The following is an 18,200-nucleotide window of genomic DNA, read 5'->3' on the forward strand; positions in this document are numbered from 1 at the left end:
TTTTTTTAAAGATGTTTTAAATCCTGTATCAATGGTTAGTTTTGCCTAGTTACTGTTTGTGACTGTAGCTTATTCAAGGCAAGTTTTTAGTTTCTGGGAAAGTAATCTCCTTTATTAAGCCACTTTTAAAAAGTGTTGCCTGGAGACAGTTTGTTTAGTGTAAAACTTGAGTGGTCTGCTTTACAATTTAATAAATGGTTCTGAAATGTGTGACTGGTATTATAAAATTTGTAAATAAAAAGTGTGAAATATGTATTTGTCTTTTTATTTACCATTGTATAGTGCAGAATTTGTTTCCAAGACCCATTTTGTGTACAAGGTTGTTTCTTTTAAACAAATTTTTGCACAAGTTTGTGACTTGGAGTTCAATTGCCAGATAACGATTTTAAACTTGAAATCTTTTAGGAAACTAATAAAAGAGAGCCACACATTTCCAACAATAGCTTTCCTACATTTTTTGAAGGAACTGTGGGATTTCTGTAATGAAGTCTTGCGTATTATGCTGATGAGCTCAGAGTTAGCATTCTTCTCTGTTCTGGTGTTCGTGCGGCGCCTCCCTTCCTTTTGGTTAGTGTCCTGTGGGCATTTATCTGCTGTGCCGGGGGTACCGTAGGGACTGCTTGAAAACAAAATCCATTCAAGCCCGGGGTCCCCTCCTGCGGGTATTGGCTTCCGCGCTAGGTGCCTTGGCGTAACAGACATTTCCTGGGGAGACGTCTTGAATATTCCAATGCTGTTTAAGTCACGGTTCTTAAAATATGACACCTGAGTAGCTTATGTTTGAAGCAGGGTATGCTGCTAAGCTGCTAATTCTGTGCCATAGTTTGAAGTGGGCTTCATTTCTAAATTACGGTGCTTCCATATACAATTAATTTTAACAGTCTGATGCATAACAAAAGTGACAGTTAAACTTGTTAGAGTGCTTTTCCTACTAAACGTTTCCCCAGCCTTTCAAATGTGAAGCTTAGCTGAGTGCAGTGAGTTACTTCCATACATCGGAGAAGTGGAAGAATGTAACGTACTATGTCAGTAGCTCTTGGGCATGGATGCTTCTGCAACAGCTCTTGGTTTCCCTAACAGCTGACTTTAAAAGTCAAAAAGGGTGCACTGCTGTTTTTTTATAAAGCAGTGCTTTCAGAAGTGAGTGTTTTTAGTGTGCCATTGTGCAGACCACTTTAAAGAAGAACAAGTATTGCACAGAGATTTTAATATTAATTAGCTGTAGACTCACGCTCTTTTTTTCCAGAGACTAGAGAGGTGCCGTTATTCTAACAATTGCATATTATTTTGTTTACAGCTCAGTATTACATTGTAGGGTAGATAGGCTTTCAATGTGCTGCAATTAATTCTAGCTATCTTGACTGCATTTTTCTATGTCTTTTTATGTACAAAGTACACCACCTGCCTGCTCTTAATGTTTTTTCAATATGCCCTCTCCCTGCCCCCAACTAACAAGGAATTCTGCCCTCTTCAATACTAAGTTTCAGGTCATAGTAAATTAATATGCATTTAAGGGCAAGGGAACATTGTGATTTACCCATGTAAAAGCAGTACTCACTTCGTGCCCTTCTGAACTACCTTAAAGGGGGAGGAATGAAACGTAAAATTGTAAGGCAAGAGCACTTCCACACACTTGCCTGGATGATGGGGCTGCAAATTAAGGTGTTGTTAATTAACCTAGTAGTCTATCCTGTTTAAAATGAGCAGGGAGTGAAGTTACTCGGGTTTTATTCTGAGCTTACCAGATGGTGAATGGGACTTGAAATATTACAAGTGGATGCTCTTTTGAGGGGATCACGGTCAACACTTGACTTGTGGTGTTGGCTTTCATGTTGTCCTCAACAAGTCCGTACTTGCTGGTGTTTTCTGGAACTTTGCTGTGCCTTCTGCTTTGTGAAAGCCAGTGGTGGGCATTAAAATCACCTTGGTCTGGGCCAGTAGTGCTTTGTGTACTTTAGAAATTGGTCCAGTGTCGCCAGGCTGCTGTCACACAAACTTGCTACAAGTTTTGAAAATGGATTTAAAAAACCGAAACACCCAAACCCAAACGAGAAAACGAGTCTCCTGTTGTAGCCGTGTCCAGAGATCGAAGACTCCCTTCTGTGAAAGTCATGCTTGCAGTTCTGAGCTTGTCTGTGCATTTACTTGGGCCACTAGATTGAGTTTTGTCTCGATTTTGAACTTTGTCCTGACGGTGCATTTTTGCCGCGCTCTGGAAACCTGAACTGTCGTTACCGGCGAGTGCCACGAGAGAACGGGACTGCTCGCTCCATCCCTTTGGATTACAGTGGAATAGTTGCAACCTGTTCTGTGTGTAGCTTATGAAAAGACTGTGATGCTTGACATGCAATCTACGGCTACAGAAGTTCACTGATTTGGGCCGTGTGGCAGAAGTCTGATTTGTTTTCTGTGAAATCCAGAAAAACAAGCATTCAGGAGGTTTGAATTACAAATTAATTTTTAGAAGTTCTTGGAAGTGCTAAGAGTGGCTTCCTGCTAACCTAAAGTTACTTTCTCAAGTGGGTTTTGAAAGGTTACACTCAGTACACTAATGGCAATACTGTCTTGCGGGCTGCTTTTTTCTTCCTTTTTAAATTTTTTTTGCCTTTTTTCAAAGTTTTGATATGCACAAAAAATAACCTCAGGTGTTCCTTTTTTGTGTGATAGACCCACTGCTTTCTACCTTGAACTGAGTATCGATTTCCAGATTAAGTTTTTTGCATAAACAAAAAATCCCAAGCCAAATCCCTTGGTGTTTATAGTGGCTACCAAAAAGAGAGGTCTGTATTTCTGGGATTGGTAATCCCTTTATTTAAAAAGCTTAAAATATGTTTTTGTTGTACTAAACTTGTCAGTTTCTTCTTATTGCTCCAGGCTCCTGCATCAGAGAAGCTCCCTGTTATGTACCTTATGGATTCCATTGTCAAGAACGTGGGAAGAGAGTATCTTACTGCATTTACTAAAAACCTAGTTGCAACATTTATTTGTGTATTTGAAAAGGTATATACGCTTTCAGAAAAGTTCTGTATTCTAAGCAAAATTTGTTCCTGGTAAAATAAATACATGCTTTCAGTTTTGGGTTTTCTTGGGTGGTGAACTATACAAATTAACTGTTTTTTAGAAATCTCAGTACTGTATCTATGCTGTGGAAGATTATTCCTGAATCAAGTGTGTAAGTTACATGTTAGCTGAAAAATACAAAGCCTTAATTTAATTTGATTCATTTGTTGGTAATTTTCCTATCCAGGCAAGATTTTACTAACAGTATTTTGATTACCAGTTACTTACCTGGATGGACTTTCTGTAATGTATAGACCAATTAATTATGAATTGTTGGTTTATTTTTACCGCAGTAAATAGTCTTTATGCCAAGAAGAGACTGAGAATAATTTTTCTTTTTTGTGGGTTTCTCAGAGCTTCTCTTTCCTCTAGTTAGATTTGTCTGATTTATGTAACTCGTGATGTGCAAAATGAGAGAATAGCACTGACACCTGATTCCCTCCTGGTGATCTGTGATTTGAAAAAAAAATACAGGGGTGGGAAAGGGTCTTAGAATGTATTGCTATACTACATTACAAAAAAGTGTTTTAATTTCATTGAAAACGGCTGCCACATTTTTTTAACTTTTGCTCTTAATCTTTAAACCCAGTGAAGTAATTGTGTGTATTACTCAGTGAGAAACACTGAAATCAAAGTCCAGTTTTTGAAAGACTGTTTTAAATTGGATCAGAAATGAGAGGTTACTGTCTGTGGTTTCTGTATGCTACAAGAAAGTGGCATCTCCTATGAAAGAGATAACTGGAGCCCTTGTGTATTTATTGTTACCTATTGGCCAGGATTGGAGATCCCAGTATGCCTCATAGATGTTTTTCAGATGTGAAATGCATGATGAAATAAGGAATAGATTGTAATAATGACCACAGAAGTCTTAAAATTCCTGTGCGTAGAGTAGATAGGTAGACACTTGGGTTTTTTTAGTATTAAATTGTGACTGTTGTTTTACTGAGTTGCTTTTAGTGTTAAAGCTGAAGCTCTGGTTAATAACTCATTTTCAGAGTTTTATAGGCTGTCCTGCTAGCTAGAGCTATTTAATTAATGTATTAAATGTGTAAATTGGCAGCCACTTCTAATAGCTCAATTGGTCATGTTAAAAGATGCAAATAGAATTCTAGAACTGATGTTGTTACTAATTTTATCAGGAAATGGTCACTAAGGTATCTTTAGACACTTGATAGTCAGAAACTTTTGCTCAGTCATTTCTGCACCTTTTGCAGTGAACTTCATACCCTCTAATTGAAAATTGTGTAGAGACACACTCCCAGTATCCAAGTATGAATTATTTTTGTTGAAGTTCCTGTTTCTCTCTGAAAGAACCTCCAAACTTCACAGACCATTCCGTGTCTTGCGGTAACAACTTAAAAATTGAATTGCAGCAAAAAGCCACGGGCATAGTCAGTACTTAACGATAGAACTGGGATACTGACTTTAGGGCAGCTGCATATATTTTGTCCTTGTAGGCTTTTCATTTATGAACTCAGTTTTGCTTTACTGTAAACTTCTAAGTTGCCTGTTGTGAGATAATCCAAACTAATTGTGAAGAGGTAAAATGAGCACAGGTCCTACAGCAAGTACACTTGATCTGTAGCTCACAAATGGGTCTGATTTTGGAGCTGAACTGAAATAGAATTGACTTAATTTTAAGCTAATACCCCTTCTGTTGCATTTGTTGGGGAAAAACCCTTCAGTGCCTGAAGAGCTGAGCAAAACACCTTTTCTGTTCACAGAGTTTGTTGGTTCCCGCTTTGTTTGTCACTGTCATGCTCCATCCAGCACAAACACTTGAATAATGTATTGTCTCAGAGGCTGTTGCCTTTCAATATATTTGTTACTGTATTTTTTCCACAGAAATTGGGCAAGTAAAATGAGAATTTTGGTAATGGAAAAGTTGAAAGAAAATTCTCAGAGAATGGTAATAAACAATAAAACCTTCAGATGGCCTTGAAACAAGAATCCCACATTTGAGCTTCTGTTACTGACTCCGTTGGTACAGATGTGTGATGACATTACGCTTACAAATTCCATAGAGCAAGTTCAATGCATTGAAATGACAAACTGTTGATAGAAATAGGAAATATGTGAAATCTTAAGTTCTACAGAAAAGTTGAAGAAATTGTTTTATATTAACTTAACAAGCCATAGAATTGTTTTATTGTTTTAGGTGGATGAAAATACTAGGAAAAGTTTATTTAAATTACGCTCCACATGGGATGATATTTTTCCTTTGAAGAAACTATATGCACTTGATGTCAGAGTCAACTCATTAGATCCTGCTTGGCCAATTAAACCTCTGCCCCCAAATGTGAATACTTCTAGCATCCATGTGAATCCTAAGTTTTTAAATAAATCGGTAAGTTTTTATGCCTACCGTATGAACAGATGGTAATACGTGTAGTTTTCATTGTTTGTATGCTGCTTTTTGACATTTTAGTGTGTTAACAATTAAGTATCTGACCTTTGTAAACAGGTAAGAGGAATTTCCAAATTTGGAATATTTAATGGACTTGGGTTTTATATTTCAAAACTATTCTAGATTTTGGAACTTGGATGAATTTATATTAAATGATGTACATCTGTCACAGCAGGCAAATTCTAGGGTGGGGTAGAAGCTTTAAATTGTTTTAGTTATATTTTGCATTGAAAATGCAATTTATAACTGCTTTAGAAACTTGAGTCCCAGTACCGGATCATGGTAACAGTTAAAGGAGAAGGATTTAGTTGATTCCATCAGGATTTTAAGTGTAACTTTTTTTATTCTGTTTTTAGCCAGAGGAATCTGCTGCACCTACCTCTGCTGTCACTTCTGGTGCCTCTACTCCTCCATCTGTTCCTGAAATACAAAAGAATTTGACACAGGAACAACTGATAAGGCAACAATTGCTTGCAAAGCAAAAGCAGTTGCTAGAACTTCAGCAAAAAAAATTAGAGCTGGAGCTGGAACAGACTAAAGCACAGTTGGTGAGTAGGGTAGCTGATGGAACTCTTACAGCTGGGTCTCACTTTCTCTTGGGCAGTACTTGGCTGTGCTGGTAACTGCAGCACATTTTTTTTTCCTTATGTTAGGCAAGTGCAGCTCTACAACTAGAGCGATGCAAGCTGAGATGGGGTTCCTGAATAGTATTTGTTACCTAAAAACCTAAAGAATTGCACTCAAAATTGAGGTTAGAAAAAAAAAAAAATTGTTCCGTTTTTGTTTGTAGCTTCTCTCCAAAATGATGCCTGCCTGTGACCAAAGCCAGGCTTTTCCAAATATATATGCTCTTAAAACACGGAAAAAAAGTCAGTTTCCTTGCTGGATCAGATTGGTTTGATGCCTTCATCTGAAGGTAGTGGTTAAGCTGTGGTGTTTAACCTTCGTATTCGAAAATCTTGTGATGTTGACAGTTGATACCAAAATAAAGCGTTTTTGGAGTGTAGAAATAGAGAAATTATTTCAGATGCTTGGCGGCTTCCTTGCCTTGGGCATGTGGAATATGTAGAGCTACTAACGCTGTAATGATGCCATGTGCCAAGTTAGTGTTTTGCAGTATTGACTTAGTAGTACTGATTTTGCATTATATTTGAATTTGATCTTTTGTAATGGTACTGCAGTATTTTAATGCTTGTGGTTAGCAATTAATGGGCCATTTTCAATTAAATGGCTGAATCTCATAACTTTAAAGGTATTTATATTTACAATTTTGGTTTCAAGACAGAAGCTGAGCATCTCAGGGTAGGAGCTGTCATGCAGATTAATGCTGGATTTTTTTCTATTTCAGGCTGTATCTCTTAGTGTTCAGCAAGGGTCATCTACTATAGCTTCAGTTCCAGCACCTTCCAAGCAACACATGTCTCCCACACCTCATCTAACAGTTAAGCCACCTCATCAGACTCCTGTGCAATCTGAAAAAAATAGACCATCCCCAAGTCCTCCACTTCATGATATCAAAATAGTGAATAGGGATCCTCGACTAAACAGGATGGCTCAACATTCTTCTCATGCTAAAGATCAGTCTCATAGGAAAGAATTTCCACCAAACACGACCAGTCAGTCTGATACCAAGGCAAACAAAACAACGCAGGCTGAAAAACAAAACACAGCAAAGCAGGAAAAATTGAAAGTGAGTGAAAAAACACAGAAGAAGGAACTTGACCAATCAGAAGCAAAATCTAAATCGCCATCCCCTTTGAAAAATAAGCTCCCCAGTGCTAAAGATGCTAAAACCCAGGAATGTGAAAGCACAAAAGTATCTGAAATTAGTAAGCGGGATCCAAGACTGAAGAGACACCTTCAAGATAAGTCAGAGGGCAAAGAGGATGAGGTGAAAGAAAAGAGGAGAAGTACAGAAAAAAAAGAAAAAGAGGAACATAAGACAGGTGAACATAGAGCAGCAGGCAGCAGAAATAAAGTAATCAATGGTGCCGTTCAGAAACAGGACACGGCTACAGAGGAGTCAGAAAAACAGGGTGGAAAACAAGGGAGGTCAAGTAGCAGAAAACGGTCACGGTCACGCTCCCCTAAGGCACGGTCACCATCTACGCATTCTCCCAAGAGACGGGAGAGGAGATCACCCAAAAGAAGACTTAGGAGTTTATCTCCCACTTTATCAACTCCTAAAATTGGAAAGATACGTCAGATAGGCCCTAAGCAGTCTCATGTTGAAGAAGGCACACAGGCAGCGAGAGATGAAAGAAACTCTAATAAGAGAAATGTTAAACAAGAAGTGCGAGATCCAAGGAGAGCGAAAAAAGCCCAAGAAGACAGGCCCCAGGAAACAGCAAGCCAGCATTCTACAAAAGCTTCTCCTGATCCAAAAGAGAATGCAGAAAACTGGCAAGGATCCAAATCAGGCAAGAGGTGGAAATCTGGTTGGGAAGAAACTAAAAAGTAAGTTACTATCTTCTGAACAACTTGTGTGTGAAGTCGGTGGAAATTCCACTGCTGACTTCAGTATAGTCAGCTTTGGGAGGCAATGGTCAGATTGTTAAAATGGATAACTTTAGCTGATTTCTACTAGTGAAATATGGAAATGATGCATAGAAAGTATGCTAAGTTGTTAATATTGCCATGATAAGCTGTCATAGGAATGTAACGGTTGCGTCTTCCATAAAGAACTAGTCTATATTTAAAATGTATTCTTGCTTTCAGCTCACAGCAGAATGAAGAAGCAGTTGGTAAATCCCCTCACCAAAGACACCGGGAAAACTGGCCTGCTGGTAAAGGAATTCTGTCGCCCCGAGCCCCAAAGCAGCAGCACCGGTTAAGTGTGGATGCCAATTTACAGATTCCCAAAGAACTGACATCTGCAAGCAAGAGAGAATTACTTAAGAAGGTAATAATAAAAAATATATCTTCACAGAAATGTCCTGGGTGTAGTTTGCATTTTTTTGCGAAGTCTAAGCTTTAACTTTGTCTTATAGGCCAATGAACGGTTAACATCTGGAGAAATAACACAAGATGAGTTCCTCATGGTAGCTCATCAGATCCGACAGCTGTTCCAGTATCAGGAAGGAAAGCACAGATGTAATGTCTGGGATAGCCCTACAGAGGAAAAATGTGGTTTGAAAAAGAAACCTCTTCTATCGGATGCAGAACTAACCTATTACGAACATAAGGCTAAACTAAAAAGAACACAAGTTCAGCATTCATTGTCCAGGCTTGATCTGCTGGATCCTGATGATATTTTGGATTATCACCTACCCGATGCTTTGCTTTCTGGAATAGAATGTGAGCAAGCGAAAGCCAAGCGTGGAGTGCCGTTTGACAGAAAAGAACCATTTGCAGAAAGATCTAGGAGACACTCTCCTGTAAGTGGCACTAACAGACCATTTGCTGATAACCTCTCACCCCTTGAGAGTCGACGAAGACTGGAGGAACAAAATGCCACTAAAGGAGCAAGAGGTTCTAAGAACTTTGATCCTTATGACAGCTGGGGAGAAACAGATGAATTTAGAGATGCTCTCAGACAACAGGGGAAAAGCACAACAGAGTTCCAGAAAATAGATGGCGAGGCAGTCTGCAGATTTGATAATCGTGAAGAAAGGCAGCTTCTCGGGCAAGCTGGTATGTGCTTTTGCTTTCTTCTACGTCCATTAAGTAATTGACAACATTTTAGTGAGTGGTTACTTGGTTTATTCTGCTTTTTTTTAGGTGTTCGAGAGGAGTCAAGATCACCGTTCAGTGAGCGTTTCAAGAGAGCTAGATACGAAGATCCAGAGAAAGCACCATTTCCAGAAAGTCCAGGATCAAGATTTGGAGGCATTGAAGCAAAGCAGAGAATAAGTGCACTAATGGAAGACAGACCTCTGTTTGATGGCTCTCCTAGACAGGCTGCTGCAAGGGTTGGGGTAGATGGACCAGGAAGTCCTTTTGTTGATGGTCCTGCTGCTGGAGCGAGTTCGAGAATTGATGGGCCACCTGGCCAGGCTGCCATGAGATTTGAGGGCCCTTTGGTGGGGGCAGGCGCATCTCAGTTTGATGGACCACTGGCAGGAGCAGCGGGAGCTGGAGCCCTGAGATTTGATGGGCCACCAGGGCAGCTGGCAGGGGCCCTGAGGTTTGAAGGACCCCCAGGACAGGTTGGTGGAGGTGGTCCACTGAGGTTTGAGGGGCCTCTTGGGCAGATAGGTGGGCCTTTGCGGTTTGAGGGGCCTGCAGGGCAGCCTGTAGGTGGTCCCAGATTTGAAGGACCTGGAGTTGGTCTCAGGTTTGAAGGTCCCCGTGGTCAGCCTTCAGGTGGCCTCAGGTTTGAGGGACCTCATGGTCAACCTATGGGGCCTCGAGGTCAACCAGGGGGTGGTCTCAGGTTTGAGGGACCCCATGGTCAGCCCTTGGGGCCTCATGGTCAACCAGGGGGTAGCCTCAGGTTTGAGGGGCCACATTTACAGCCGTTGGGGCCCCATGGTCAACCTGGAGGTGGCCTCAGATTTGAGGGGCCACATGGTCAGCCTATGGGGCCACATGGGCCATCAGGTGGTGGGCTCAGATTTGAGGGGCCACATGGCCCATCAGGTGGTGGGCTCAGATTGGAAGGACCACATGGTCAGCCAGGCGTAGGTCCTAGGTTGATCGATGGACCGGTACACCAGGGAGCTGGTGGACTTAGATTTGATGGTCCTCTGGGTCGAGCCGGTCCGAGATTTGATGGGTGTCACGCAGCCGGATTTGATGGTCAGCCTGGACAGCTATCTCTCTTGCAAAGATTTGAGGGAATCCATGGACAACCCGGTCCGAGGTTTGAAAGGGTGCCTGGCCAACAGGCACAACCACGATTTGATACAGCCATACCTCAGAGATTTGATGGACCTCATCAGCCAGCCTCCAGATTTGATTTGCCCCTTGGTCTTCAAGGTGGGCGTTTTGAAAATGTAGCTAACCATCCTGCCTCAAGACTAGAAATGTCACCATATGGACAAGGTGGTCCATTTGTCGACCATCCTGGGCAGGGCTTCAACGGGCCGGCTCATGGGATGCAGTTCCAGAGACCTGATCTGTTTGATGGTTCTCCTGGACCAAGTTTCAATGGGCCAGCTGGCCCAGGAGCACAGAATTTCCCGTTGAGAGCAGGCGGACATTACTTTGAGGAGAAAGGTCTTCAGGGTCCTCAGTATGGAGGCTTCAACAGTATGCCCATGGGAGGCAGTCAGGTAAGCATCAACCTCTTGAAGTGTTTTGTTTTGTGGAAGCCTTTTGGTGTAGAGAATTAGCAGGTTCTCTTCTTCAAAAGGAGAACATTTGTCTGAAGAGCTGGGAGACGGAGAGCCAGTTTCAAGCTAAAAAAGGCATCCTTCTTCAGCAGTTTATAGATAATTTAAGGAGGACATGCATTGCTGTTTTTAACAATCTTTTTTTAAGAATTAAAATACTGGATCTTTATAATTGCGTTGTTGCTCAGAATATGACAAGGAAATGGATAGCTTTAACTTGAACACCAAACTAGGTAGTGGGAAGCCTGTGGTGGTGTCATTAAGCTTGCACAAAAATGAATTCTATCTATATAAAGCGCAAAAAATGTTAGGTGCATAATAAGTGAATATTCATGATTCAGTTTTTTAAGAGGTGTAGGGTTAGAAAGAACCAAAATAGTTCTGCTAGTGCTGGTGAGAAGCCAGATTTAAAGAGGTACCCAGAACCCGGGGAAATGGGGAAGGTGGGGCTGCTGCTGAGCTACAATCTTTTAAAAGGATCTCAGCAGCAGCACATGTTGACTTGGGTTGTCTTGGCTCTCACTTGTTGGAAGTGTTCTCTTCAAAAGGGGAAGATGATAAGTTGGTGAAAACAATGTTATTTCTTCTAGTAGATCAGAGATGTTAGCGAGCAGTTTTCATTTGGGGGATGATAGTTGGACATGAAGCGTTAGCTGATGGTATGGAAGCCAGTGATGCATCCTGCTAACCTCTGATGGCATAAAATTTTAAACAATTTGTAAATCCAGGAAGCAGCCAGTTAGGGGGAAAAAAATATACAGGTGTGTTATAAAACCTTTTTCTATGTAGAGATTACTGCTTTATATAGCTGCTTTGCTGAAAAACTCTGCTTGCTTCCTACAGTGGCTGCTGTTTCCTAAGAATTAATCATGGCATCTGTTAATAGACATTTACGGTTTTTCCAAGTTTCTTTCTGATGAGCTCTGTTTTGAGGAACAGGAAAAATTTAAAAGGAAGTGTTCTGTTTGGAAAATGTGGTTGAAGACTTGATAGGTAAAAGAAAAGGGGGAGGTTTTTATGATTTAAAGGTTAGGCAAAATTGAGTATGTCTTCTGAAAATTTTATAGTAGGAAATGAAAACAAGGGAAAGGTTATATAGTCATTTGCGGACCATTCCGCACCAAACTGACATGGTTCACACCTGGGAGGATTATAATATATATAAAATAATTGAGAAATAAGTTAATGATACATTTTTTAAAACAGTAAGTTTGTATTTGCATTCCTATACAAAAATAATTATTTGTTTTCACAGGTTTCTCTCATGTCTGCTCAACCAGGGCCTTATGGCCAAGGTCAACAGTATTTGCCAAATCCTGGAAGTTTTGTTCAGAACCCTGCAGGTACGTACCAAATTAATTAACTTCCTTTTATTCTTTTGGATTGTCCTGTTTGTTAGCAGCCACAAAACTTGCCCTTTTGTAATGTCGTGATGTGCCAGGTCTGTGCAGACTAAGGGAAGCCTCCTCAGTGAGGTGGCCATATGTGTGGCTTCTGTAGGACCTTCATCCCTTCAGGGGTTTCCCTCAAACAGTGAAGGCTTTCATTAGTTTTCATTAACCATGTGGTTTTGCTATGTAGTTGTGCTAAAAATATTAAAAATTTGGTCAGCTTTTCTGGAAAGCACCCGTCTGTACGTCTGGCTTCCATTTGTCAGGTGCGTAAACATTCCCAGCATGTGAGTGGTTAGTAAGGAAAGCTTCTAACATGTCATCTATGGTTAAAGTAGGTGATGAAGTAGGTTGGTCCTGGTGAAATGTTTAAGTATAAAATAAAGAAAATACTGCATTTCAATAAGCACAGTCCAGTAGAAATCATGTATGGGCAGCCAGCTGAGGCAGCACGTCATACCTCATGAAGGAGGTTGTTGCAAGGGAAGAAATCAGCCAAACACTAGACAATAAAGCAAAGAGATCTGGTAAATAATTTGAAATAGAAAATGGAAGTAGGAATTGGAAGACACTAATAAAAGTGAAGTAAATTTCTGATGTTAAACTTTTGTCACCTTGAATGCTGATGTTTTTCCCCAGGAACTCTTCCACATTCATATCCTGATAACCACCTTGGACAGCTTGATGTCAATGAATTGTTCGCTAAACTGCTGTCAACAGGCATCCTGAAATTGTCAAAAACTGATTCCACTTCAGCACGTATGTAGATTATTATGTCCTAACTACTCAATTTATCCACAGCTGAAGTGTAAAGCCAAGTACAAGAACTTTTGTGAACTATTTTGTGTTGGTTTTTTAACCTGAATTTTGGTTTTGGGAAGGAATTTAGTATGCATGATGGAGTAAATTCTCAGAATCTTGTCTAATTTGTACACTTTAGCTATCTAGAGTAGTCAGTTTTGTCTTTGGTTCTGTGCACCAGTAACTTGTTCTTTGTTCTAACCAGATTCTTGTCAGTTTCTGAAATGTTTTTGTGTCTCCAAAGACTGAATTCTAATGCCAAAAACTGAGGTGAAATGAAATAACTGTTTTCCTAAATTGAAATTGAGTTACTTATGGTATGCTTCCTTTTAATGATGCCAGAAGAGGACTGACTTAGCTATTGCACACTTGTATTTTGGCATAGTCAGGTTGTATTTATTAATCTTTAAAAATAACTTTGAGGAGCAAAGCCTTTTCATTCTGATGATGTACTAAAATGCTGATAACATGGTATCTTTATAGAAGCAAATGAAACATCAGCCCAGCCAGCTGCTGAAGAAGAAGATGATGACCAGAATGAAGACCAGAATGTTCCAGACCTCACCAACTTCGTAGTTGAAGAACTTAGACAGTGCGTATATCAGACTGAGTTTGTGGTGCAGTAAGAATAACAACATGGTAGTATCTAGATAGTTAATCCAAGACAGGAGTTTTTAAAAGATTATATGTTACTTTGTGACTAAGAAGACTTTCAGGTTTTTTATGTCAGCCTTGGAGAATTTGAGGAAGGAGGAAAAGGGAAAATTTTCCTGGGAAAACTTATCTTTACACAAGTTTCATGTTGTTACAATCAGCAAGGTTGTGATATGTACTGAACTCGGTGTTTCTTCCTTTGTTACTATTTTACCACCTTTTTGGTAGTTGGCAAAGCTGGGACAGATGAAGGCGTTACTGTTTCATGCACTATTAGGTGTTGAAGCTAGTTGGCATGAAACACCACACCCGCATGTTTGTCATGAGTAGCTGATGTGAGCCCATTGCTTGTTAATTGAATGCTTCAATTGATTGTGTCAGGAAAATCAGGAAGAATTTAGCTAACTTGTGTGCTTTAGCCATGGAATAGATTCGTGCTTTTCCTCAGCTCTTCTGAGCATATGAAGCAACTTACTGGGAAACATCTTACCCGTTTCTTTTCAAAGGAATGTTAAGGCATTTGTCCTTTTTGTAGGCGCTTTGACAGCGTTATAAACCGACTGTACACTGGAATTCAGTGCTACTCATGTGGGATGAGATTCACGACTTCACAGACGGACGTCTATGCGGATCACTTAGATTGGCATTATCGCCAGAACCGCACCGAAAAAGATGTCAGCCGGAAAATTACACACAGAAGATGGTATTACAGCTTAACAGTAAGTAATGCAGTGTGTGTCCTGGTAAATGACAGTCTGGATTCTGTGTTTTCCTTGTGTATGTGCTGTTACAGCGTCCCAGGAGCTGACCTTTGGTAAACAATGGTGTCTTAGATATTTCAAGTAGTTCTAAAATGCCTGGCAAAACACAAAAGGCAATTGTATGAAGAGCAGCAGCTTGAAGCTACTGGTACTGTTTTCATCGTGCTGAGAATGGAATGGAAATTGAAGGATAGTGGGTTTTTTGGAAGAAGCTTTTTTGAAGTATAGCATTGCGTGCACTGTGCTGACGCTGCATGTGAGGAGTGTTTCAGTGTTAATGAAGTAAGATTTATTAAGTATGGTACTTTGGGATGTCTTTTGTGTTTGTTTCGTGAGATGCATTTCTTAGGAAGATTTCTGGCTATTTGTCATCAGTGTCTGAGTGTAAATGAAAACGTTTTCCTCAGGACTGGATTGAATTTGAAGAAATAGCCGATTTAGAGGAGCGTGCAAAAAGCCAGTTTTTTGAAAAAGCTCATGAAGAGGTTGTGTTGAAGACACAAGAAGCTGCAAAAGAGAAAGAGTTTCAGAGTGTCCCTGCTGGACCAGCTGGAGCAGTCGAGGTAAGTTTTGGCTTGCCTTTAGTAGCCCAGATACTGAAAATCACCTCATACTCAAAGAAGTTGACAGCATCCTTGCATGTAGTGGGCTGTGTGTAGACTGAAAGTCATGTTCTTCTTGGACCTCTGTGCAGCCATTTCATAGGTGGTGCATTTGTGTATGTAATTGTTGTTTCCCAGGGCAGATGATAATATAAAAAAAATAGTTCAAAAAAAATTACACCCATGGGCAACGTCATTTAGCAAAATGGAAATGGGCAAAGTGTGTTCATTTACTGAATGTTTCCATAGAAAGAGTAAAATAGAGCAAATAAATTGGAAGCGGTCCTTTGTCATTCAAGTAACAATTGGTTCTATGGGGGTTTGATACTTTGGCACAGAAATTACTTTTTCGGTAGAACATGGGGATTAGGACATAGACAGAACCTCTAAGAAACTAGGTATCTTGCCATGAAAGCCTTTAATTTCAAAATGTACCTTTTGTGCTTTGTTCCAAGTTAATTTTCACAGAAGTACTAAAAATGTCTATATGTCATCTAAAAGTTTTGCCTTTTTAATTTGAGACTCCAGGTTAAAGATAAGATTGAGGATAATTTCATAAATAAAATTAATTGAATACTTGTACCTGATTGTCTTACATGACATGAAACCAGCATTCGATTGTTACAAGGGCAGAGTTTACCTTTCTCAAGTGACAACCAGTCTTTGGGATTTTAAAGCGTAGAGGAAAGATCTTGGAAGTCTTTATCTTAATTTAAAAGACCCCTTTTTTGACTTATTAGTAGATTCTTGAATTCACATGTTCAGTAAATTGTTGCAATAACCTCATTTATCTCTTGCTACACCAATAACTTTTCAGAGCTGCGAAATTTGCCAAGAGCAATTTGAGCAATATTGGGATGAGGAAGAGGAAGAGTGGCACTTGAAGAATGCTATCAGAGTAGATGAAAAGGTAATCTCACTTTATTTACATGTGATACTTACTTACAGTAAAAAACCTCAAAGAATTATAGCAAGAAAGCCAACCAAACAAAAGCAAAACCAACCAGCCAACAACCAAAAAAAAAAAAAAACCAAAGTAGAAAGCAAGGGCCCAAGCACACTTTCTCTGCTGAAGGATTCCTGTGGTAGTTTTCCTGGCTTCCAAGCATATAAATACCTCAACCTTTGGCCGTACCTGAAGCCCTGGTCCCATTTGTGTAGGCTCACCACCCTTCCCTTCTACGGCAGGGCTAAAAGAAAAGTGAATGTCTCTTTATATGGGTGTAGACACTGGGTCAGTTATTTCTATGTATAGCTGTACACAGGTAATTCCCAACACTCACCAGGCTTTTTTATGATAGCTTCTCCTAAACATACACAAAATCTTTTCCCAATTGCATTCGTCACCCAGCTTGGTCTGCTTATACCATTGATTTTCCAGATAAATGGTGTGATACTTGTAATTGACCCTGTTCTGTTCATAACCAGTGATCCTGCTGTAATGCATTTTGAGGTGTTTAAAGGCATAATGATTCTTTTTCAGATTTACCATCCATCTTGTTACGAGGATTACCAAAAGGTAAGTGAATCCTTCATATTCTTTGAAGTGTTTTGCTTTCAGTTTGTTCACTTGTCTGCTCCCTGCAAAGTCAGAGATCATGTTCAGAACGTGCCACCCGTTTCTCTTGCCCAGGTCTAGGCAAAGATCCAGAGGCCTTGTTTGTGATACAGTATTAGGCTAAGATGTGTGTCTTGTGATACGCGGCAACAGTTTGTATGTAGTACACGACTAAAGCAAACCCATTGTTTCACAACACATCACACATGTTTAGTAACATGTAATTTTAGGAATTTGCAGAAATGGAGCAAATGGACGTTGGCTTGTGTTAAGTTTTTGAGGCTTTGGGAGTTGTGGTTCCCCTGGGAATAGCAGGGAATAGTTTATAGTAATTCTTCACTGCTTGGATGGCACCTTTTCAAAGTCATTGTGGAAAAAGTCATGCTATTAAAAAAACAAATTTGTTTTCTTAGGATCTTGATAAAGTAGGAGTTTGGAATTTGAGTGTTTATCAACCTGTTTGCAGTTTGAAAAAGAGCAAAGGGGATAAGAAGCTAAAAATGGTTATTTTAATGTGTGTTCATGATACCTTGGCTTTCACTTCGCAGACGTCATCATTTGATTGCACACCGTCTCCCAGCAAGACTCCTGTAGAGAATCCACTAAATATAGTGTTGAACATTGTTAAACAAGAAACACCAGAGGCCTGTGACTCGCCAAAAGTCAAAGAAGAACCTGATGACACCCCTACTGCCTGTGCAGAAGAGAGCACACCTGCATCTACAGATATTAAAACAGAACCTGATGAGTCTGTTAAAATGAACTGAGGTATGAATTTTTTTTATTTTTTTTTTTTTTTACAGAAGAGCTGCTGTGTTAATTCTGGAAGGCAAATACTTTTTATATGAAATGTTCATCTGAGGCAGGGCCTCAATTACTGTTTGGTTAATAAATACATTTTTGTATTTGAATTTCTTATTGCCTGCACAGTTTCAGGTGTCATTGTGTGAAAGATCTGTAGATGCGTGAAACTTTAATGGAATTGAAATGGTATATGTAAAAATGTACAATTTTCACTTGTGGAAATGTAAATTATAAATAAAAGATATTTTTGCTATATATGGAGTGTAATGTTTATGCACACCATCAAATGAAGACAGTGTTTCTGTACTTTTTTTCAGTTTAAAAGGAATTTAAAAGAACTCTTGCTCAATAAGATTCAGAAAAATGAAAGCAAGTAACTTCCTTCAGTTATCCCATAGGTGGGTTATCAAGGGCAGCAGTGCAAGAACTTTGCAGACAGACAACCCTAGATTTCTTTTCTTTTTAAACTTATTTGAACAAACTTACATATCCAGATAGCTAAAAACCAAACAGAGCCATCAACAACAGCGCAAACAAAACACACAACCCAAAAAAGACAGTTCTGGGTAGACGGGGAACATTTAACAAAACAACTGGGAGGGTTTGATTGTGAACACAAGTGCCAACAAACAATTAACAGACCAGGATGCCTGGTAGTTATGACATTTTTAATGATTTTTTTTTTCCATTAGTCAAACACATAAGAATTTAATGCAGTTGAACAAATTTTTATTTACGTTACAGGGGGACTGAATGTAAGAATGCTCATTTGAAATATGGTTAACTTTTTTTTTTGTTGCTTATGACTGGACTTAGAAGGTTAAACCAGATATCCTGAGATGTTTAATATTTCTTAAATGTAATAAATAAAAGTAATCATAATTTG

At 39.6% G+C, this 18,200-nt stretch overlaps 1 protein-coding gene across 1 annotated transcript; it reads left to right on the top strand.

The window, feature by feature from the left end:
* Nucleotides 1-2,880: 2,880 nt before the first annotated feature.
* Nucleotides 2,881-17,567, top strand: PCF11 (PCF11 cleavage and polyadenylation factor subunit). The gene is made up of 15 exons (XM_008941936.1): nucleotides 2,881-3,000; nucleotides 5,219-5,407; nucleotides 5,824-6,015; nucleotides 6,816-7,924; nucleotides 8,186-8,369; nucleotides 8,458-9,100; nucleotides 9,188-10,683; nucleotides 11,999-12,086; nucleotides 12,774-12,893; nucleotides 13,419-13,527; nucleotides 14,125-14,308; nucleotides 14,758-14,913; nucleotides 15,770-15,862; nucleotides 16,436-16,471; nucleotides 17,059-17,567. The coding sequence occupies exons 1-15, from the start codon at nucleotides 2,902-2,904 to the stop codon at nucleotides 17,275-17,277; spliced, it is 4,917 nt and encodes a 1,638-aa protein (XP_008940184.1). The 5' UTR covers nucleotides 2,881-2,901; the 3' UTR covers nucleotides 17,278-17,567.
* The last annotated feature ends 633 nt before the right edge of the window (nucleotides 17,568-18,200 follow it).

This window comes from Merops nubicus, unplaced genomic scaffold (assembly GCF_000691845.1).
Source record: "Merops nubicus isolate BGI_N331 unplaced genomic scaffold, ASM69184v1 scaffold33926, whole genome shotgun sequence".
Classification (NCBI taxonomy): Eukaryota; Metazoa; Chordata; class Aves; order Coraciiformes; family Meropidae; genus Merops; species Merops nubicus.

Excerpts from the sequence above, each read along its gene's own strand:
- PCF11 (XM_008941936.1), top strand. The coding sequence starts at position 2,902 with ATGTACCTTATGGATTCCATTGTCAAGAACGTGGGAAGAGAGTATCTT. Across the intron at positions 3,001-5,218 it reads TTATTTGTGTATTTGAAAAG|GTGGATGAAAATACTAGGAA; the intron begins GTATATACGCTT and ends TTATTGTTTTAG. Across the intron at positions 7,925-8,185 it reads GGTTGGGAAGAAACTAAAAA|CTCACAGCAGAATGAAGAAG; the intron begins GTAAGTTACTAT and ends TCTTGCTTTCAG.